Genomic DNA, 23641 nt, shown 5'->3' with positions numbered 1-23641 from the left:
GGTCTCGACCCAAAACATCACTCATTCCTTCTCTTCGGAGATGCTGCCGGTCCCGCTGTGTTACTCGGGTTTTTGTCGTAAACCAGCATCTGCAATTACTTCCTACAGGGAGAGGTTGTTCAGGCTAAGATGTCATTCTTTGGAGCGTAGGAGCCTAAGAGGTAATCTTATAGACGTGTAAAAAAAATCAGGAGAGAAAATGATGGGGTGCATCCAATCTTTCCTGGAGTGAGGAATGAAGAACTAGAGAACATGGGTTAAGGTGCGAGGAAATAGATTTAATGGGGACCTGAGGAACAATCTTTTCCGCACAGGGTGTAGGGTATGAGGGGGATCTTGTTCACATTTTCTAGATAATATATCAGCCGCCTTGATAAAATTTTAGCATTGTGCCCTGTGCCAATTTTTTTTGTGTCTTTTGCAGGTGGACTCCAAGATCTCTCTGGGAATAGCCGGCATTGTGATAGTCCTGAGCTCAGTGGCCTGTTCCCTCGGCATCTTCAGTTATGCTGGAATCCCCATCACTCTGATCGTCATTGAAGTCATTCCCTTCCTGGTGCTGGCAGTCGGTGTGGACAATATCTTCATCATTGTGCAGACCTTCAGGGTATGCACGTTATCACTCTGCTTTTCATGCAGTTAACTTGATTGTTCCTGATGACACTCATTTCCTTCCCATTCTGGCTCCATCCGCACAGTACTGACACAGCTCCATCTGCCGTTATCCTCTCCAATAATTGCTCCTGATATCCATAATTGTCAGATTCCAGCACTGGTCGCCTTAGTTCCTTGTTGTCATACTCCAGCCTGTGTCTCCGCCTTCACCTCTCTCTTCCCACCTTGCTCCATCTGCCTCTCTTCTTGCCTGCTTCCACCCAACACTCACTTTCCTTCTCCATCCGCCCATCATTCTTCACTCCTCCTTGGTCTATCAACCACCTACTGGCCCCTGATTCTTCTCTCCTCCTTTGCACCACTTTCCTCTCTCATTCAATCCTGATGCAGATCTTGATCTGAAATGTCAACAATCTCTATCCCCCAATGCTGCTCAACTTGCTGAGCTCCACTGCAAATTCTCAAATTCTGCCTACTTTGTATGGCGACACAAGGAACTGCGGATGCTGGAGTAGCTCAGCAGGTCGAGCAATATCTTTGGAGAACATGAGCTGACGTTTTGGGTTGGAACCCTTCTCCAGAGATGCTGCCTAACCTGCTGAGTTACTAGCACTTTGCATCCTACTTTGAAGTCTTCCTCCTCTGCTTCATCCTCAATCATGCACTGGGAGAGGAGGATAGTTGGACATGTTCAGCATTGACATTGTGGGCTAAAGGGCCTGTTCCTGTACCTTTCTTCCCCTGCTCTCTCCAGTAGTTCTAACACACTCTCACTGCCCCCCCCCCCCCCCCCCCCTCTGATTCCTGCTGTTCACCGATGTTCTGAGCCAGAATCTCTTATCTCCACCCATCTTGCCAATTGCCCCCTCGCCTGTATCCACCTATCATTTGCCAGGCTTTATCCCATCCCCAACATATCTTTTCCGGTTTTCTCACCACTACTCCAGTCTGAAGAAAGATTCTGATGTGAAACAACATCTGCCCATTTACTCCAGAGATGCTGGCTGACCCGCTGAGTTCCTCCAGCATTGTTTTGCTCTGGTCACTCTACAGTTTATTTTTTACACTTCTCTCCTCCCTGCAGAGAGACAAACGGCTGCTCAACGAGTCGATTGACCAACAGATTGGCAGGGTTCTGGGCGAGGTGGCACCAAGTATCTTCCTGTCGTCCTTCTCTGAGACTGTGGCATTCTTTCTGGGTATGTGCTGTGCTTTTGCATTTAATGTGGGCTGCCTGAGGGGGAGAATTGCATGAGATTTTGTTCTTTTGCATACTTTATACAAACTAAGTTAATGTGGGAACTTGATCAGCAACCAGAAACTAAATTTGCCACCCCCCCCCCCCCCCCCCCCTATAGCTAAACATTTTAGGGCAGCACAGTGGTGCAGTGGTAGAGTTGCTGCCTTAGCGCCAGATACTCTGGTTCGATCCTGACCTCGGGTGCTGTCTGTACAGAATTTGTACGTTCTCCCCGTGACGGCTTGGATTTTCTTTAGGAGCTCCAGTTTCCTCCTGCACTCAAGACTTCAAGAGAGTTCGATTTAGCTCTTGGGGCTAAAGGAATCAAGATATATGGGGGGAAACGCATAGAACGGGGTACTGATTTTAGATGATCAGCCATGATCATATTGAATGGCCTTGCTGGCTCGAAGTGCCGAATGGCCTACTCCTGCACCTATTTTTCTATGTTCTATGTTTTTATGTGCATGCTTGTAGATTAATTGGCTTTGGTTAAATTGTCCCTAGTGTGCAGGATAGTGCTAGTGTTTACGGGGTGATCTCTGGTTGGCACAGACTTGGTGGGCCTAACGGCCTGTTTTCGTGCTGTCTCAAGACTACATTTGGACTCCACAGTAGCAACAATCATTAAGGCACATATCTTAGTACATGGATGGGACAGGTTTATAGGGATGTGGACCAAATGCAGGCAAATGGGGCTAGTGTAAATGGGATATGATGGTCAGTGTGGGTAAGTTGGGCCAATGGCCTATTTCCGCACTATGACTAGGAGCACAAAAATCACAAGAGGTTGACAAAAAAAACTACAAACTTGTTTATGCAGTGAGTGGTTGGAATACACTCGAGTGGTGGAGGCAGATATTACAACTTGCATTAGACTGGCATGATTGCTGTAAAATGGAGATACAAGGAAGTGGTGATGCCAGTTTACTAAAGTACCAGAGTAATTCAGCAGGTCAGTCAACATTCTGTCACTTATTCCTTTCCTCCAGTGATGCTGTCTGACCCACTGAGTTGCTCCAGCATTTTTTTTTTTTGTCTATTACCTGAGGACATGGATAAGTGACGTTTCGGGTTGAGGAGAAGGTCCTAACCCAAAACACCACCTATCTATGCCTAACCCGACAAGTACGGACACCCTCCAGTACATTTAGAGATTTTCAAAACTTTATTGCAGCTGATACTGTTCCCCTGCGTGGCAAACTCCGTGTATAGCGGATTTAATCTGGTGCTGAGATGGGGCATGAACATCACTAGAAATGGGCAAAATCTTTAAATTTTTCAAATATTTTGACGTTCCCTTTCCAGGTTCCTTGTCCACAATGCCGGCAGTCCGAACCTTCTCCCTCTTTGCCGGAATGGCTGTGTTCATAGACTTCCTGCTCCAGATATCGTGCTTTGTAAGTCTCTTCGGGCTGGATATCAAGCGACAAGAGGTGAGCAGAGCCGTGGAACCTGGCAATGGAGCACTAACTCCAAGTTGCCCTCTACCACCAAGCTATTGGTGTCCTAACTGGTCTCTGATCAGCTATTGATCTCTAGCTTTGAATCTGTTGATCTATCTCTTTTCTATAACACCTCTGGCTGAGGGGAAACTGATAGAAGTTTATAACATTCTGAGAGGCATAAATCGGGGCATACGGTCAGAACTATTTTCCAAGGTGGGAATGCCAGAGGCTAGAGGGCATAGCTTTAAGGTGAGAGAGGCAAAGTTTAAAATATACGTGTATGGATTTTTTTATAGGGTGGTGGTGCCTGGCCATGTAGATACAATAGTAGTGGTTGAGGCTTTCTAATGGGTATATGGATATGCAGAGAATGGAGAGATGGATCTTGGGCACACAGATGAGATTGGTTTACCCAGGCATCATGATCAGCACAGACATTGTGGGCCGAAGGGCTTATCCCTGTACTGTACCATTATATTTGAACTACCTGAGCATCACTAGGTTTACAACTTGCTGAGGCACTAAACTTGTTTATCATTTGCAGAGTAATCGTATGGATATCGTGTGCTGTGTGAAACAAGAGAAGGTTGATGCAGATCATTCTGAAGAATTGCTGTTCAGATGCTTCAAATATATCTATGCTCCATTTTTATTAAATAACTGGATGCGCCCTATAGTGGTAAGTACAGAGTTCTGAGCTTTGACGGAATGCCGCTGAGCAAAAGTGCAAATGATCATTGTAGAGACACGAGACGCTACAAATCCTGGAGTCAAACAAAGGGCTGGAGGAACTCTGTGGGTCAGGCAGGATCTGTGGAGGGAATAGACAAAGATTCTGGTCACAACCAGGGGGAGGCAGAGTGGTGCAACAGTAGTTGCTGCCTTAAAGCACCAGGGACCTGGGTTGGATCCTGACTACGGGTGCTGTCTGTACATAGTTTGCACGGTCTCCCTGTGACCACGTGGGTTTTCTCTGGGTGCTCCGGTTTCCTTCCACACTCGAGGCGTATAGGTATGTAGGTTAATTGACTTTAGTCAAATTGTAAATTGTTCCTAGGATAGTGATGGTGTGCTGGTTGATCATTGGGCATCACAGACCCGGTGGGCTGATGGGCTTGTTTCTGCGCTGTATCTCTAAAGTCTAAACCCTTCAGACTGAATTGAGTATCTATCTATTTTCTCCATTGCTACCTGACTCGCTGAGTTCCTCGAGCATTTTCCTTTTGATCAAGATATTGATTGTGTATAATGTAATAAATATCAATTCTGGATGCTCATGACTTTCTAACAATAGAAATCTTAAACATTTGCTAATTGTCAGAACACTTTGACTATGAGCTGTTCAGTTGAGATGAAATCCCTTCCAGAATCGTCTTTCAATTAAAGATGAGGTGTTTTCATGTTTCTATGAGCAGGTTGAGGGGAAATTAATCTACCTTGGTGCAACCCTTGCACCGTATCGGCACTCTCCCTGTAGCTGTAACACTATTAGGCACCTTTTTGCACTACCTGTTGCATTTGTGCATGGTTTGATTTGCCTGGAAAGGGTGCAACGTTTTTCCAATATCTCCATGCACATGAAAATCGGTTTATATCGTCATTGCATTATTCCAGAGTGAAAATCACTGGCTCAGCTTGGTCATGTGGCTCCTGTTGTAACTGTCTGCAGGCTTCTAACATTGACTTTAAAGTTGCTGTTTATTCAGTTTATAGTTTAAGATGGTCATCGTTCTTGCCTGATGCCATGTGTACACTTTTTGCTCCTAGATATCAGTATTTGTTGCAGTCTTGTCATTCAGCATTGCAGTCGTAAACAAAGTTGAGATTGGGTTGAACCAGAGCTATTCAATGCCTGATGTAAGTACCAAGTGACTGAACAACACATGATAGCCTCTCGTTACACCGGTTCACACATCTAATGGAGTGAATTTCCCCTCCCCAGGACTCTTACCTCCTGGATTACTTTGCATCAATGAACAAGTACTTTCATGCCGGCCCTCCCGTTTACTTTGTGATAGAGGAAGGTCATAATTACACCTCTCCTGAAGGGCAGAACGCTGTGTGTGGTGGTGTTGGCTGCAACAATGACTCTCTCGTCCAAGAAGTTTACAATGCAGCTCTTCTGAGCAATTAGTAAGTCTAAACAACTACCATATCTGTGTCAGTTCAGCTCTGAGCTACATAGGCTTGAAGGCATTGATTTGGTCTTTTTGTTTGTTAGTGTGTGTGTGTAATATAGTATATATCTATTTCTCACTGCAGCACAAGAGAATATGTAAATATAGTACTCTGTAAACAATATAATAAATGTGAATTTTTTGTATATATAAATAATGTACAGACAAGCACCTGTAGTCAGGATCGAACCCGGGTCTCTGGCACTGGAAGATGGCAACTCTACTGCTGCACCACCATGCCATGTTTGCTGTCTTACAGTGTCAGAGTCCCAGGTTTGGTCCTGACTGCGGGTGTTGGCTGTACGATGTTTGTATGTTCCTCCAGTGACCTGCGTGGGTTTTTTCCGGAATCTCTGGTTTCCTTCCATACTCCAAAGACGCACAGGTTTGTAGGTTAATTGGCCTGGTATAATTGTAAATTGCCCCTGGTGTGTAAGGATAGTGTTAGTGTGTAAGATTTGCTGGTTGGCACGGATTTGGTGGGCCAAAGGGCCTGTTTCCATGTGGTATTGCTAAACTAAATACAACTTAATTCATTTGTTGTATTGTTTACTGAGTACTATGTTTACATTCTGTTGTGCTGCTTCAATAATTTCATTGTTCTGTCTGGGACATTGGACAATAAAACACTCTGGACTCTTGGCAAGATAATGACTTAACTTGTGCTCTGTAAACGACAGCAAATAAATTCCAGGTATTGGAATCTGGATTGGAGCAGAAAAGCTGAATGAACGGGGTCTGGCAGCTTCTGTGGATAGGGAAACCATTTAGTAATTGGCCAAGGCATTGAGTTCTACAGTTATAAAAAACTGTGGTTAGACCAGTTTTGGAGTATTGTCTGGTTCACTACTACAGGAAGGATGTGGTTAAGCTAGAGAGGATACAGAAAAGATTCACGGGAATGTTTCCAGGACCAAACGCAGGGGAATCGAGAACTAAAGGGCATGGGTTTAAATTAAAGGGCATGTGTGTAAATTGAAAGGAAAAGTTTAATGGGAACCTGAAAGGCAACTTTTTTCCAGAGGGTGGTGGGTTTTTAGAACAAGCTGCCAGAGGTAGTTGAGTTGGGGTATAACATTTAAAAGACACTTGGACAGTACATGGATTGTAAAGGTTTAGAGGAAAATAGGCCGAACACATTCAAATGGCACTAGTTTCAGTAGGCATCTTGGTCGGCATGGGTGAGTTTGGCCAAGAGACCAGTTCTGCTGTCAAATGACATTCTTAAATTGGAAGGCTTGAAATGCAAGGATACAAGGGACTGCTTTCCCCTAAACCAAAGGAGGCTGACTTAAAAGGTTTATAAAATTGAGAATCACTGCGTGTAAATTTGACCTTTCCCAGGATGGGAAGCCTAGAACTGGAGAGCATGGGTTGGGGGGGGGGGGAGAGAGGGGCAAGTTTTCAAGGGGGTGGTGGGCGGGTGAAACAAACTGCCAGAAATGGGTCAATGACATACTTTAAAGGCATTCGGACAGGTACTTGGGTGGGATGAAAGTTAAACCTGCCTTGGTTCGAGGTTCCATGTTCCATGAAGGGGAAGCCTTCAAAAGCCTGGATAGAGTGAATGTGGAGAGGATGTTTCCACTAATGGGAGAATGTAGAAATTAAAGTTCATAGCCTTGGAATAAAAGGACATGTGTTTAGAATGGAGATGAGGAGAAATTTCTTTAGCCAGGAGGAAGAGAATCTATGAAATTCAATGCCATTTTTAAAGCTGAGATAGATTCTTGATTAGTACGGATGTCAAAGGTTACGGGAAGAAGGCAGGAGAATGGGGTTGAGAGGGATAGATAGATCAGCCATAATCAAATCGAGGAGCCAAATGACCTAATTCTGCTCCTACCGATGTTTTGTGGTCTTGAAGCCCTCTTCAACAAAAATATAGAAAAGGGCAGGTCATGTTGCAGTTGGATGACATTGGTGAGGCTGGGTTTAGAGTATTGTGTTCACCTCTGGGCGCCATGTTACAAGAAAGATGTTGTCAAGCTGGAAAGGATACAGAGAAGATTTATGAGGATGTTGCCAGGACTTGAGGGTCTGTGACATAGGGAGAGGTTGAATAGGCTGGGACTCTATTCCTTGCAGTGCAGGGGGAAGAGGGGTTATCTTATAGAAATGTATAACATCATGAGAGGAATAGATCAGGTAGACATAACATTTCTTGCCTAGATAGAGTAGGGAAATCGAGAACCAGAGGACATAGCTTTAAGACAAAGGGGAAAAGTTTTAATATGATTCTGAGGGGTAACTTTTTCTCTCAAAGGGTGGGTGTAGGGAACGAGCTGCCAGACGAGGTAGCTGAGGCAGGAACTTTCCCAATGTTTGAGAAACTGATAGACGTACATGGATAGGACAGGTTGAGAGGGATATGGGCCCAACGCAGGCAGGTGTGATTAGTGTAGGTGGGACAGGTTGGTTGGTGTGGGTAAGTTAGGCCACTTGGTCTGTTTCCACACTGTATGACTATGGCGCTAACTAATTAATGGTGTTTGAGTTTGTATTGTAGAAGTCACCTTTGTGCAGACTGCTTTGACCTGCACCTTTTCCTTGGTCTGTTCTGCTGGTTAACTGCTCTTTATTTACTTGAACAATTTTTAAATGTAAAGTTTTCCATCTCATTTTCAAATGACGTTCCTCTAACCCTCCTGTCTACTTGCCGAGATTTCTGCCCCCCGTGGTTTTGTAAACATTGGTTTTGCCAACGATGTGACTGAAACATTTCCCTTTGCATCTCCCTCAGCACAAGAGTGGGCTTCCCGCCATCCTCCTGGATTGACGATTACTTTGACTGGGTGAAGCCCCAGTCAACCTGCTGCAGAGTCTACAACAACACGGAGACCTTCTGCAACGCAACAGGTAAAGCAGTGTGGGGATCCAGCACTCCACCAAGGTTAATGAAACCACGGGAGCGTTTAACTAGTGAAGTGGGATCATTCTTGCACTGACCACAGCAGGAAAATGTCCAGATGATTGCGACTTCCCAACATTGAGGAAAAACTAGTCCCACAATCTCAAGTGACATTCCCACCTTCTGAACGGTAGTGACTTGTCAAACCTTGGGCTGATTTGAGTGAGGGGAGGTGAATGCAAAGGGAGAAGGATAGGATTAGCGCAGAGGTAGAGTCACTGCCTTCCAGCACCAAGAAATTAAATTGGAGAGCCACGTGCCTGTAGCTACAAATCCAACCCTGCCAGCGTGTGGTTTGTGCCAATTTTTGTCAGTCCTGCCTTCCATCATGCATCATTTCCTGCTCTTGTGTGCCTTGCACACCAGCAGAATCCAGCCAGAATGATCCAGGGTGGCAGCAGAGTAGCTGATGGATCTGCTGGAGGGATATGGGGCATCTTGGTCAACATCGGTAAGTTGGGCTGAAGGGTCTTTTTCTGTGCTGTATGACTCGGGCTCTGTATGTGTCCCAGTACTTCCCTGTGCTGGGACAAAATGGAGCAGAAAAGATGTGTAAGAAGGAACTGCAGATGCTGGTCAGCGGGGTCAGGCAATATCTCTGGGGAAAAGAATAGGTGACGTTTTGGGTTGAGACCCTACATCAGCAAGTGCAGCAGTTTGGATAAAATCCAGTGCACTAGGGTTGTCTATGGACAATGTGCGTCCTGTGGGTGTTTGACTGAAGCCCAGGTGTGTGTTGTTGCCACCCAGCACTTGTTGAAGGATTGACTACCACTCCATTCCCTTCTAGTTCACAATCCAGCATGTGTCCGGTGCCGACCACTGACTCGAGAGGGGAAGCAGAGGCCCTACGGTGAAGACTTCATGACCTTCCTCCCCATGTTCCTGTCTGACAATCCCAACCCCAAGTGTGGCAAAGGGTAAGGAGTAACCTTCAGAAGAAAAACTTCTATTGTCCCAAGTCACTACGTAACATCCTTTAGACTTGAATTTCACGACTTGTTCCCCAGGTTAATGTTGAGCGAGTTTGTAAATATGCATAGAACAAAATGCTAGAGTAATGCAGCAGGTCAGGCAGCACCTCTAGAGAACACGAATAGGCCCCATTTTGGGTCAGCACCCTTCAGACATGGAGTTGGTAAACATCCTGGAGTTGCATGTGTGGTGCCATCTTAAAGTGACCTTGAGGTGCTTGTTGGTAAGTGCTTCTACACTGATGCTGATTCCAAATTTCTGCTCAACCAGTGGAAAAGGGGGGGGGGGGTGTGTGTTGTGCAGCAGGTAGTACTGCTGACTAACAGCACTAGAGACTTGGGTCCGATCCATTCCTCTGATTTCCTCCCACATCCCAAAGATGGAGGTTTGGTTAATTAGTCTCTGTAAAATGCCCTTAGTATGTAAGGAGTGGATGAGAAAGGGGATAACATGGAACCGGAGTGAACGATGAGATGAAAGGATTGATAGTCAGCGTGGACTCGGTGGGCCAAAGAGCTTGTTTCAATTTTGTATCTGGTAAACTGTTGCTACATTGATCACAATGCTCTATTCAACATAACAGAATAGGGCTGGGCTGAATGGCCTGTTTGACTTTGTCTGAGCTTGATTAAAGTCATTCCAGGAACACTAGGAGGAGAAGGCCTCTCATCTGCTTCCACATTTGACATCATACTGGCCTGATCTCCATCATCTCCTCTGTCTCCTTAACCAGGTGCAAACACTGCTCATCTCTGCACAGAAATAATTTCTGGCAAACCACGCAATTGTCCCAGGGTTGACCAGACATATGCTGGTGTTGATTCAACATGGTTAACACCAGAGCCGTAGAGTTGCTACCTTTACATCGCCAGATTTACCGGTTCGATCTTGACTACGGATGCTGTCTGTACAGAGTTTGGACTCTCTCCCTGTGACCGCCTGGCTTTTCTCCGGGTGCTCCAGTTCCCTCCCACACTCCAGACGTAAAGGTCTGTAGGTAAATTGTCCCTTGTGTGTAGGATAGTGTTAAGTGTCCGGGGTGATAGTTGGTCGGCACCTATTCGACTTTTGTTTCCACACTATCTCTAAATTTGCTGACCCCTTCCCTCTCTACCTTGTGTCGGGGGTAGTAGGCCTAGCTAGTAGGTCTAGCCCGAAGCACCTCGTAATTTTCCTCCTGATTTGTTCATCCCAGGAAGCATTACCAATACCCAGGGAAGGTTCCCTCCTGGGAGTTGTTGCAGAGTAGAATGTGCTGGGACTGGGAAGGGAAACCTGCCTAATGTTTGGAAGATGTGTCTGACCATTAAGCACCCTCTCTCTCTCTCTCTCTCTGCAGTGGCCATGCAGCGTACGGCTCTGCCGTGAACCTGATCGACAATAACACCGGTGTGGGAGCCACTTATTTCATGACTTACCACACGGTGCTGAAGACATCTGCAGACTTCATTGCTGCTGCAAAGGAGGCACGAATCATTGGCCAAAACATAACCCAGGCAATGGGGATCTCGGGGAAAGGCTATCGCGTCTTTCCGTACAGGTAACGGCACCCCCTTCTTCTACACATCAGCCTCCCATCCTGGGACTGAACCTGGAATCTGCTCATTTAGTATGTGTAGAAGGGGCTGCAGATGCTGGTTTACACTGAGGTTGGACACAAAATGCTGGAGTAACTCAATGGGACCACAGCATCCCTGGAGAAAAGGAATAGGTGTCATTTCTGGTTGAGACCCTTCTTCTGATTGTAGAAGGGCCCTGCCCTGAAATGTCACCTATTCCTTCTCTCCAGATATGCTGCCTGTCCAGCTGAGTTACTTCTGCATTTTGTGTCTTAATTTAGCTCCAATGAGCAGATGAATAATTTGGGTCATTCCGAGTCAAGTTTATTGTCACACGAGTATAGTGAGGTACAGGATCAACCAGAATCTTGCAACACCATCACGGACACAAACTTGGGATACTAATATTTTTAAAACCTGATGCATTCAACAAGACACTGGGGGAAAGGCTGCAAAAGGAAACGAGACATTAGGCCTAAACACAACTGGTCCACGGTTGTACAAGTGGTCGTCTATAGTGTTATGTTGCCATGGTCAGATTAGGGTTGTGCGGGTCGGTTCAAGAACCTGATGGTTGTGGGGAAAGTAGCTGTTCCTGAACCTAGTGGTGTGGGACGTCAGGCTGCTGTACCTCCTGCCTGACGGTAGCAGTGAAAAGAGTGGGGATTCTTGATGATAAATGCCACCTCCTTGAGGCAACGCCTGGTGTGGATAGTTTTGACGGTGGGGAGGGCTGTGCCCATGATTGACCGGGCTGAGGTCCATCACTCTGTGGCCTCTTGCATTCATTTGTTGGAATTGCTGTATCAGGCTGGCGCTGTAACCAGTCAGGATGCTTTCTACAGTACATCTATGGAATTTGATGTTTGTACACTAAAGTTATTGTGTACATTCATGCCAGGATCAAACTCTCGCAGCCTGTTGGTAAGTAACAAGTGTGCACCCTTTGTAACATTAATGTAGCAGAGCCAGGTCACCACGGCGTGGTTGTACAGTAGACCATTGACTAGTTGCATCACGGCCTGGTTTGGCAACACTAACGCCCAGGAGCGAAGAAGATTGCAAGAGGTGGGGGGGGGGGGGGGGGAGAAGCAGAGTCCACACTGGAGCCTGCACATTGTTCCAAGGCCAAGGTCTGGCTTGGGTGTGGTGTACGAACTCCTGGAGTTTGTTTCACTATTTGCTGCTATTTAAAGCTGCAGGTCAGTGTGAAGTTTGAATTAAACGTGCAGCACATCCAAACAATATGACATGACCATTCTATTACCATAAGTGCTGGAAATACTCTGGTCGGTCAGCAGCTGTGGGAAGATACAGTTGTGTTTCAGGTCGATCTTTTGTCAGATCTGGGAAGCAGTCAAAAGCTGCATGGAAGGTGGGGGAGCAGGTGCCCCAGGGTAAAACCTGGCTACCATGGCGGTAAGCTGTAAACAAGGTTGTGGCTCAATGAGTGGTGTGGGTGGGGGGGTGGGGGGGGGGGGGGGGGGGGGCATGAAGAGGGACTAAAGAAAGAATGGAGTCTTTCCAGCTGTTATCAGGCAACTGAACTGTCCTCTCATCAGCTAGAGAACAGTCCTGACCTCTCACCTACCTCATTGGAGACCTTCCAACTATCTTTAATCATGTTAATCATGCTTCAATGTCATATCTTGCACTAAATATTTTATCCTTTAACTTGTTGACGGCTTTACATTGTTGATGGCTTGATTGTAATCATCAAATTTAAACATAAATTGCAACTTTCCCTTTTGATTTGGTCTGTGGTGACTGAAGATCGGTGGGTGAGGCAGCATCTCTGGAGAAAAGGAATAGGTGACGTTTTAAGTTGATGCTTTTTCAGAACCAAAAGAGATGCTGCCTGTCCCGCTGAGTTACTCCTGTATTTAGTGTCTACTATCTTTGGTCTAAACCAGCATCTGCAGTTCCTTCCTACACATTGATTGTAATCATGTATAGTATTCTTGCTGATTGGATAGCATGCTACAAGGCTTTTAATTGTACCTCAATACATGTGACAATAATAAACTAAAGTAAACTGCCAACTATTTTTGTTCTGCAGTGTGTTCTACGTATTTTATGAGCAGTATTTCACAATTGTGAACGACACTATTTTCAACCTGTGCACGTCACTGGGAGCGGTGTTTATCGTGACGACGGTTCTGCTGGGCTACGAGGTCTGGTCTGCGGTGATGGTGTGCATCACCATAGCCATGATCATCACCAACATGTTTGGAGTGATGTGGCTCTGGAACATCAGCCTGAATGCTGTATCGCTCGTCAATCTGGTCATGGTGAGTTGGCTATCTCCTTAACGACAGTTGTCCTCCAATGACAGAATCTGGAGTGCAGCAGCATCTATGGAGTGAAGGACATGGGCAACGTTTCGGGCCGAAGAGGTGCAGGACTAAGCCTGGCAAGTGATAGGTGGATAGTGGTGAGGGGGGTGTTTGGACAGGTGAATGGTTCAACTAAAGCCAGAGATGAAGACAAATGATGAGAAGGATAGAGGAGTGAATTGTGAAGCTAGAGGAAAGAATGTAGGTGGAAGTATTTTCTGAAAGGAATACCTGAAATTAGAAAATTCGGTTGTGTCCAGCCTGTCGCTTGTAAGTTTCCCATTTGATTTGTGGTGTGACTGAAGATCGGTGCACAGTTGGATGGTATGGGTGGGGAGAATGTTCCTAGAAGAACAAACCGTAATTCATTTGATTCCCTTCCAGTGTTGTGGTATTTCGGTGGAGTTCTGTAGCCACATAGTGCGGGCATTCTCTGTCAGTACAAAGAAAACCAGAGTGGGCCGTGCAGAGGAAGCGCTGGCAAATATGGGCAGCTCGGTAAGTAATGGTAGCTTCAGACAGCTCACCTGGGCAAAGGCTTACTGACTACATCAGTTAAGTGTTCAGAGGTGTACGCAACAGAAACTAGACCATTGGCATACCTTGTCCAGGGCATATTGGGCTTGTTTAATTTGGTCCATAACTCTCAACGGTTCCTATTTTTATTTGTCCAAAAGTGTTTTAATCTTAATTGTATCTGCTTTTATAGCTTCCCCTGGCAGCTCATTCCGGAAATAGACTAACGAGAGTGGAAAAAAGTTGCTCCTTGGATCGCTCTTAAACCTTTCTCCCCTCACCTTAAGTCTGTGTCTTCTAGTTGTAGAATCCTCCACTTTAGGAATCAAAATATGAGCATTTGTCTTTAACTATATTTCTTATGATTTTGTACACCTCTAAAATTGCCCCTCTGCCTCTTACACTCCAGTGGGAAAATATCCCAGCCTCTCCCATAATTCGAGCCCAGGTAACATCCTGGTGAATCTCTTCTGCACCCTTTCCAACTTAAAAGACATGCTCCCTGTAGCTGGGTGATCGGAACTGTGCGCAATACTCAGTATGGTTTTGCCAATGACTTGTATAGCTGCATCATGTCCCAACTTTTTACTCCAAGGAGGAGTTAGAACTTGTACTGATGTTAGTCTGAAAAATAACTGCCTTGTTAGTAACTGCTTGTAGTGAGACTTGGGATTGCTATTGGAGTTCATTTCTCTCTCCTCTACATCCAGGTATTCAGTGGCATCACGCTGACCAAGTTTGGTGGGATTGTGGTCCTGGCATTTGCCAAGTCTCAGATTTTCCAGATCTTCTACTTCAGGATGTATGTGGCAATTGTCCTCTTGGGTGCAGCTCACGGCCTGATCTTCCTTCCAGTTATGCTGAGTTATATTGGTAAGATCCGCTCGTCGGGAAACTGGAGACTTGTTTACCAGGACTGGGGCATTAAATACACATTGGCTGAGTTACATTTCACCAGCCCTGGCCTGGCACTGCTTGGTGATGCACCTTGTGAATGAGACTGCACTTCACATGAGTAGCCTGAACCAACATTTGAAGCACAATACAAAATGCAATATTCCATTTGTCTTCTACCTCTCGTTTCCCTTTCCCGACTCTCCATCTGAAAGGGTCTCGACCCAAAACGTTATTTATTTTCTCTAGAGATGCTGCCTGTCCCACTGAGCTACTCCAGCTTTTTGTGTCTCCCTTTGGTTTCAACCAGCATCTGTAGTTCCTCCCTAGCCTTTTGAATCGCAATGTGTTGCAGCATCTGGATATTACTTGTCCATTGAATCGTACAGCAGGGACACAGGTTCTTCAGCCCATCGTGTCCATGCTTACCAAGATGCCCCTCTGAACATGTTCCCATTTGGCCCATATCCCTCTAAACCTTCTATCCATGTACCTGTCCAAGTCTTTAAAATGCTGACACAAGGAACTGCAGATGCTGGAGTAACTTGATTGATCAGGTAGCATCTCTGGAGAAGATGGATAGGTGAAATGCTACCGAAACATTATCTATGTTCTCCAGAGAAGCTGCCTGACACTTACTCCAGCACGTTGTGTCATTTAAACATTGTTATTATACCTGCCTCAACTATCTCCTCCAGCAGCTTGTTCCATATACCCATTACCCTGTCACCCACCACATTGTCTAATGTCAATAAATCACCTGTCAGTTCAATGAGGTCAGGACCAAACCTGGATCAGTGTGTGGAGTCTACACGTTTCCCATACGAGTTTCTGCCAAGTCTTTTGGTTATGTCCCACATCCCAAGACTTGCTGCTTGGCAGATTAATTACATTGTAAATTTGCTCCTAGTACAGGTGAGGGGTGAATGGTAGAAGCTGTAGGGAACGAGGGAGGGGGTAAATGTGTAGGGTGCAGATTCGTAGACAGTTCCACGTTCTTGGGATGGTATTTACAGGGCCTATTTCACTCTTCAGTCTGAAGAAGAGTCCTGATCTGAAATGTCACCTATGGATGTCCTCTAGAGATGCTGCCTGACCCACTGAGTTACTGAGGCCTTTTGGTGAAACCATCTGAAGTTCCACTGTCATGGTCTTGAACAAGAAGGCAGATAATTATCTGAATGGTGTCAGATTAGGAAAAGGAGTGGTGCAGTGAGACCTGGGTGTCCTTGTACATCAATCACTGAAAGTAAGCATGCAGGTACAGCAAGCAATGAAGAAAGCAAATAGCATGTTGGCCTTCGTAGCAAGAGGGTTTGAATATAGGAGCAAGGAGGTCCTACTGCAGTTGTACAGGGCCCTGGTGAGATCACACCTGGAGTATTGTGTGCAGTTTTGCATCTCTTAATTTGAAGGACATTCTTGCTATTGAGGGAGTGCAGCGTAGGTTCACCAGGTTAGTTCCAGGAATGGTAGGACTGACATATGACGAAGGAATGGGTCAACTGGGCTTATATTTACTGGAATTTAGAAGGATGAGAGGGTATCTTATAGAAACATATAACATTCTTAAGGGATTGGACAGGCTACAGGGATCACGGTTTAAGAATAACGGGTAGGCCATTTAGGACTGAGATGAGGAAAAACTTTTTCACCCAGAGTTCTAAATCTGTGGAATTCTCTGCCACAGAAGGAAGTAGAGGCCAATTCTCTGGATGTTTTCAAGAGATTTAGATTTAGCTCTTGGGACTAAAGGAATCAAGCGATATGGGGAACAGGATATTGATTTTGGATGATCATCTGTGATCATATTGAATGGCCTTCTGCACCTATTTTCTATGTAATTTTAGATTAGATATACAGCAAAGAAACTGTCCAAGTCTGTGCTCACCAGGATCACCTAATCACTAGCATAATCCTACACACTAGGGACAATTTGCAGAAGCCAATTAACCTACAAACCTGCACGTCTTTGGTATGTAGGCGGAAACTGGAGCACCTGGAGAAAACCCTCGTGATCGCAAGGAGAACCTGCAAACTCGTGTGTATACCTGTGTATTCAACACCGGTAATAAGCATTGAACCTAGGTCTCTGGTGCTGTGAGGCAGCAGCTCTACTGCTGTGCCACCCTGTCTTGTACAAGTGTTGATGCAATTGAATGTATAATTGGGAGAATTTGCCCAGCAACTGACTTTAATTTATTTTGTCGTTTAGGTCCATCCGTAAACAAAGGAAAGCTTTCTGTTCTGCACAATCACTACAAGGGTACAGAGCGGGAGAGATTATTGCAGTAAGGTCCAAGCGGATGCTATGAAACAAGGACTGCTAATGATAACTTGCAGATCCCCTTGGAATCTGAGCTCTTTGCAGTTTAATGCAGAATGTCTTCCAAACTCAGGAAATTAGTCTGTTTGCTATTTCACAAATGACTATTTATTAATTCAAGGTAACTGTTTTACTGGTTTGTAACCTGACAGTTTAGCTGAAGTGGATCTGGTAATTACAATGCAAGAGTTTCCAGTTGACAAGTTGTGCAAGGAATGATGCTGGAAAATGGCACTAATGAATTTTAATATATGCCAATTGTATAGCTAATTTTTATGGTCTTTTTATTTAATAAAGTCAAACATTCACAAGCTCATTGCCTGGTCCCAAGTTCACACAGCCAGTGCTGTCAAAAGTGCTTCTTCTCCAAAAAGACTTTTAAAGTGGACGACGTGTTCTTCACAGTGCTCTCCTGAAATGTAGAGAAATATCAGTGTTACAATGTTTATATATTAGTTTCAGGGTTACATTTCTATAGAACCATATAGCACACAATGTCTGTGGCAAATAGGATATCAAGATACACTAATCTACTTTGCCTGCATGTGATCTGTATTCCATTCCCTGCATGTGATCTGTATTCCATTCCCTGCATATCCACATGCCTGTCTAAAAGCCTTTCACATGCCCACTATTGTCTTGACCTTAAGGGCCTGTCCCACTTGCATGCGATTGTGTGCGTTTGGCACGACCAAACGGAAGCGGAGTTCATGCGTGACGTATTTGCGTCATGCTTACCAATCAGCTGGGCAGGAGGCGGGCCTACTAAATTTGGGAGTTGGGTGGTGATGTCATCACACAACGCCACACCGGGCGGTGACTTCATCGTGCATCGCCACGCGTACGCCGTCAAGAGGCTGCGTACGACCGCAATGCGCCTGTGTGCCGACAGGCCGTTGGCGCGCGAAGATTTCGGCACAACTCAGCGCTTCTAAGTGGGACTGGCCCCGCGCGGCCATACGGTGCCCGTACGCCTCAAGTAACCACGAGGTCGCGTAATTTGCAAGCCAAGGTCGCGTAAGTGGGACAAGCCCTTTAGACTTTACAGATAAAGCACAGAAACAGGCCCTTTGGACCGAGTCTGGGCTGACCAGCAATCGCCCTGTACACTAGCACTATCCCAACACACTAGGGACAATTTTTTAACCAAAGTGTTCAAGGCAATTAACCTACAAAGCTGTACATCTTTGTAATGTGGGAGGAAACCAGAGCACCTGGAGAAAAGCCACACTGTCACAGGGAGAACATATAAACTCTTGGACATACAGCACCCATAGTCAGAATTGAAACTGGGACTGGCGCTGTAAGGCAGCAACTTTACAACAGTACCAATGTGCTACCCCAAGTTGTGTTTTCAAAAAAATAAAATGCTTGCCATGCTCTAAAAAGACAAAATGCTAGAGCATCACTTGAGAAAATGGATGGGTGATGTTTCAGGGTGAGACACTTCTTCACACTTGCTCTGCACATCTTCATTAAGCTTACCCTGCTGACTAAAGCTATGTCCTCTAGTCCTTGACATTCCCACACTGGGAAAAAGATTCAGTCTACCCTATCCATGCCTCTCAGTTTATATATCATGTCTCCTTTCAACTTTCCAAAGATCAATTGTGAGGATTAACAGAATAGTGCCTGTTAAGCTCAGGGGAACAATTTTGAGGAAAAACATTTAGAATAGTGCCTCCTTTCATGTTCTGTTAGAGGCTTTTTTTTTAAAGAAATGCCGCCAAGGTTACAGGGGGAAATGCCACCAATGCTGTCTCTGCAAAATCTTCCACTTTACTAGAAGGATGAGCAAATTCCAAGTTAAAACAGTGCTGGAGGAACCTGTTCAGGCAGCATCTGGGGAAGGAATGGACAGATGACATTTTGGGTTGTGGCCCTTCAGAATGATTGGAATCTATACAACCCAAACTGTCCTTCCACTTTGATCAATGATTTATTGGCTTTTCTCTCTGAAATAGTTCAGTCAAATGTCTTCCTGCTCTGCAGTTCCCAATTCCTGAATTCTCCTACCATCCCATTCACCCACTGACCAGAACCTTGTACACCACTTATCCCTGTCGTCATCCCAGTTTTGCCATCAAATTCCCCTCTGCCTTTTTCCCCTTCAGTTTCTTCCTTCAGTCTTCAACCAAAACATTTTGTTTCTCTTCCCACATGACCTGAGAGCACTTCCAGTATTTGTGAGTTGTAGATTTCCAGCAGCTGCAGTTTTTATTCTCTCCTGAGATGAATGTTGTTTAGTAGATTGAATGTCCAGAGGCTGGAAAGATGTGTTCGGTTGCATTGAAATATAACGGCCCTATTCTCTTCTAGAGCTGCTGCCCTACAGCCACACAGTAGAGGAAATTTAGATGGTATTTAACCTCAAAATAGTGCAGCACAGGAACAGGCTCTATGTGCCAGACATCATGCTCTATCATTGGTTCAGTTCTGGGGCAGAGATGACTTGTATCAGGGGCAGGTGGCACAAGAGTCAAGAGTCAAGAGTCAATTTAATTGTCATTTGGACCCCTGGGGGTCCAAACGAAATGCCGTTTCTGCAGCCATACATTACACACAAATAGACCCCAGACACAACATAATTACATTTAACATAAACATCCATCACATAACTGTGATGGAAGGCCAAAAAAACTTATCTCTCCACTGCACTCCCCCCCCCCCGATGTCACAGTCACAGTCAAAGTCAAAGCCCCCGGCTGGCGATGGCGATTGTCCCGCGGCCATTGAAGCCACGCCGGGTGGTGCGAGATCGCACACCGGGTCTTGATGTTGGAGCCCCCGGTGTGCGCTCGCAAAGTCCCGCAGCCGTTCCAGCCGCGCGGGGCAATGGTGTTAGGCCCCGCTCCAGGAGCTCTTCGACCCCGCAACACGGGCGGGAGAATTCGCCGTTGCAGCAGCCCGAAAAGCGGTCTCCCTCCATGGAGCCGCGCGGGGTCGTCCGAGCCGTCCGCAGACCCGCAGTAGCAGCCTCCGACTCAGCAGCAGCAGCAGCAGCGGCAGCGCTCCTCCACCGCTCCACCCGCTCCGGTCTCGGCCAGCTCCGCGACGGCAACGGTGAGTCGGCACCAGAGTCCCCGGCTTCTTCCCGTTGGAGGCCGCTCCTCGTTGCGGCCTCAACGACACCTGAGACCCGACGAGAAAGGGTCGGGTCTCCAGTGCAGGGAGAGATTCAAAAGTTTCCCCCCCCCCCACCCCACCCCCACCCCCCCCCACACACACCCCAACATAAAATAACAAAAACTACACAGAAACACAGACAAAAAATAACAAAAACGCAGACAGGCTGCAGAGGCCGCTGCTGGCCAGAACCGCGCCGCCTACCGGAAGCGGCACCTAAACCAGAGGGGAACCAATATCCTAGGGACATATTTTCTAGTGCTACACAGGTAGGTTTAAACAAGGTTGGCAGAGGAACAGAATCCAAAGCATTAATGAGGCTGCAGGGTGAACATTGAGCATGTTGTCATTGACAAGAGGTGCAGCCTAACAAGAGGTGTGGCCGATGGTGTAGATTGAAGAGCCTGTTCATTAGACTAGATACAGCGTGGAAACAGGCCCACCGAATTCGCACCGACCAACAATCGCCCCGTACACTAGCGCTATCCTATACTCGAGGGACAATTCACATTTTTTTACCGGTCTATTAACCCACAACCCTGCACATCTTTGGAATGTGGGAGGAAACTGGAGCAACCGGAGAAAACCCACAGTCACACAGAACATATAACCGCCATACAGTGAGCACCTGTGGTCAGTATCACACCTGCTAAGGCAGCAGCTCTACCACTGTAGGAAGGAACTGCAGACGCTGGTTTACACTGAACTAAACGCATAATGTTGGAGTAACTCAGCAGGTCAGGTAGCATCTCAAGAAAAGGAATAGGTGAAGTTTCAGGTTGAGACCCTTCTTCCAACTCAGACACTTCTTCGGACTGCTCATCCACTATGCTGCCACTGTTCTGTTTTTGTATGAATCTACTAATACTCTGCAATGAGTTGCTGTGCTGGTCAGGCCACACGTGGTCAATGCTCACCTGGGGTGAAGTGCGAGCTTCCTCGTAGCCTTTGATTCCTCTGCTCAAAGAAGCGGAAGGTAGTGTAGAAGAGCAGCGTGTCTCCCGTCTGCTTCGCCGCATCCAAGAACTTGCGGGCGGAGATGTTGTCATGGCTACCGACACTGCGGATGAAGCGGAGAGCCCCCAGGACCTGGTGCTTGGACAGCAACACTTCCACGATCTCGTCATTGGCTGTAGACAGCCGCTGTAAGCACCAACAGAGCTTGTCAATGACCAGCCGGGTAGACAGGGCTGGGCTGTTCCCTCTGCTCCGCTGACTTCAACAGGAAAGTATCCTGACTGGTACGGCAATTCGAATTAGAGTAACGCAAGAGGCTGCAAAGAGTGGTGGACTCAGCCCGGTCCCACGGGCACAGCCCTCCCACCATTGAAAGCATCAACAAGAAAGCGGCATCTATCAATGATCCCCACCATCTGGGCCATGCCCTCTTTTCACTGCTACCATTGGGTAGAAGGCTGAAGTCCCACACCACTAGGTTCAGGAACAGCCACTTTCCTACAACTATCAGGTTCTTGAACTGACCTGCACAACCCTAATCCTACCCCGGCTAAGGAACACTACGGATCACCTCTCGTACTACCGTGGATCTGTTTATTCTTCTAATTATGTTTTTTTTTAACTAATTTCTTGGTTTTTTTGCAGTCTTTTCAAAATGTTATGTATAATTTATTTTTTGTGTGATGCTGTTGCAAGCAAGACTTTGTCAGAGAGTGATATAGTGTGGAAACAGGCCCTTCAGCCCAGCTTGCCCACACTGGCCAACATGTCCAGCTACACTAGCCCCACCTGCCTGCACTTAGTCCATATCCCTCCAAATCTGTGCTATCCATGCACCTGTCCAACTGTTTCTTAAACATTGGGATAGTCCCAGCCTCAACTACCTCTTCTGGCAGCTTTAAGGTCGACCACCATACTGAAAAAGTTGCGGATGAAGCGGAGATTCCCCACCATACTGAAAAAGTTACCCCTCAGATTCCTGTTAAATATTTTCCCCTTCACCTTGAATCTAAAATCACTGGTCCTCGATTCCCCGACTCTAGGCAAGTACCCGATCTAGTCCTCTCATGATCTTATACACCTCTATAAGATCACCCCTCATCCTTCTGCGCTCTAAGGAATAGAGACCCAGCCTACTCAACCTCTCCCTATAGCTCACACCCTCTAGTCCTGGCAACATCCTCGTAAATCTTCTCTGAACCCTTTCAAGCTTGACAATATCTTTCCTATAACATGGTGCCCTGAACCGAACACAATACTCTAAATGCGGTCTCACCAACATCTTAAACAACTGCACATGACCTCCCAACTTCTATACTCAATACTCTGATTGATGAATAAGGGGCAAGCCATTTAATAAGGAGATGAGGAAACACTTTTTCACACAAGAGTTGTGAGTGTGGAATTCTCTTCTTCAGAGGGCGGTGGAGGCCGGTTCTCTGGATACTTTCAAGAGAGTACTAGATAGGGCTCTTAAAGATAGCAGAGTCAGGGGTTATGGGGAGAAGACGGGAACGGGGTACTGATTGGGGATGATCAGCCATGATCACATTGAATGGTGGTGCTGGCTCAAAGGGCCGAATGCCTACTCTTGCACCTATTGTCTATTGAAGACACATGTGCCAAAAACCTTTTTTGACCACCTTATCTACCTGCAACTCGACCTTAAAGGAACCATGCAACTGTACTCCTAGATCCCTCTGCTCCACAACACTCCCTAGAGGCCCTTGTTAGATGTTCCAAAATGCAACACCTCACACTTCTCTGTATTAAATTCCATCAACCATTCCTCAGCGCACCTGGCCAATTGATCCAAATCCTGCTGCAATCTTTCACCACCATCTTCATTATCTGAATAACCACCCACTTTTGTATCATCCGCAAACTTACTAATCTTGCCCCGTATGTTCTAATCCAAATCATTGATGTAGATGACAAACGGTAACGGGCCCAGCACTGAACCCTAAGGCACACCACTAGTCACAGGCCTCCAGTCCCAGAAGCAACCTTCCAGCATCACCCTCTGCTTCCTTCCATGAAGCCAATTTACTATCCATTCAGCTATCTCTCCTTGGATCCCATGCGATGTAACCTTCCAGAGCAGCCTACGTTGCGGAACCTTGTCGAATGCCTTACTGAAATCCATGTATAAAACATCTACAGCTTTGCCCTCATCAACCTTTTTGATCACATCTTCAAAAAAATTAATCAGATTTGTGAGACATGACCTCCCACCTACAAAACCATGCTGACTATCCCTAATCAGCCCTTGCTCGTCCAACCTATCCCTCAGAATATTCTCTAGTAACTTTCCAACTACAGCTGTTAAGGTCACTGGCCTATAGTTCCAAGCATTTTCCCTGTAGCTCTTCTTGAAAAGAGGCACAACATTTGCCACTTTCCAGTCCTCCAAACACCTCTCCTGTATTCAAGGATGACTCGTAAATTTCAACCAGGGCTCCCGCAATTTCCTCTCTGATTTCCTAATGTCCTTGGATATATCTGATCAGGCCCTGGAGATTTGTCTACCTTCATACATGATAGTATCTTTAGTACTTCGA

The 23641-nt window shown here is 46.1% G+C and overlaps 2 protein-coding genes across 2 annotated transcripts in view; one reads left to right on the top strand and one right to left on the bottom strand.

Annotated features, from left to right (window-relative positions):
• Nucleotides 1-17313, top strand: part of npc1 (Niemann-Pick disease, type C1) — a 41717-nt gene extending 24404 nt beyond the window's left edge. The window contains exons 13-25 of the mRNA XM_055634256.1: nucleotides 425-607; nucleotides 1700-1814; nucleotides 3164-3291; nucleotides 3848-3982; nucleotides 5071-5160; nucleotides 5246-5436; nucleotides 8224-8339; nucleotides 9182-9311; nucleotides 10706-10906; nucleotides 12985-13216; nucleotides 13646-13759; nucleotides 14488-14650; nucleotides 16887-17313. Coding sequence (XP_055490231.1) covers nucleotides 425-607; nucleotides 1700-1814; nucleotides 3164-3291; nucleotides 3848-3982; nucleotides 5071-5160; nucleotides 5246-5436; nucleotides 8224-8339; nucleotides 9182-9311; nucleotides 10706-10906; nucleotides 12985-13216; nucleotides 13646-13759; nucleotides 14488-14650; nucleotides 16887-16966 — 1878 coding nt within the window. The 3' untranslated portion in view covers nucleotides 16967-17313. The remainder of the gene's footprint in view (nucleotides 1-424; nucleotides 608-1699; nucleotides 1815-3163; nucleotides 3292-3847; nucleotides 3983-5070; nucleotides 5161-5245; nucleotides 5437-8223; nucleotides 8340-9181; nucleotides 9312-10705; nucleotides 10907-12984; nucleotides 13217-13645; nucleotides 13760-14487; nucleotides 14651-16886) is intronic.
• rmc1 (regulator of MON1-CCZ1) overlaps nucleotides 17265-23641 on the bottom strand; it is a 41794-nt gene continuing 35417 nt past the window's right edge. The window contains exons 19-20 of the mRNA XM_055633456.1: nucleotides 21041-21266; nucleotides 17265-17409 (exon numbers count right to left, since the gene is read on the bottom strand). Coding sequence (XP_055489431.1) covers nucleotides 17330-17409; nucleotides 21041-21266 — 306 coding nt within the window. The 3' untranslated portion in view covers nucleotides 17265-17329. The remainder of the gene's footprint in view (nucleotides 17410-21040; nucleotides 21267-23641) is intronic.

Source organism: Leucoraja erinacea, chromosome 4 (genome assembly GCF_028641065.1).
Source record: "Leucoraja erinacea ecotype New England chromosome 4, Leri_hhj_1, whole genome shotgun sequence".
NCBI classification, from domain to species: Eukaryota; Metazoa; Chordata; class Chondrichthyes; order Rajiformes; family Rajidae; genus Leucoraja; species Leucoraja erinaceus.
The sequence above is the reverse complement of the archived record's forward strand: the minus strand, read 5'-3'. Positions and strand labels throughout refer to the sequence as shown.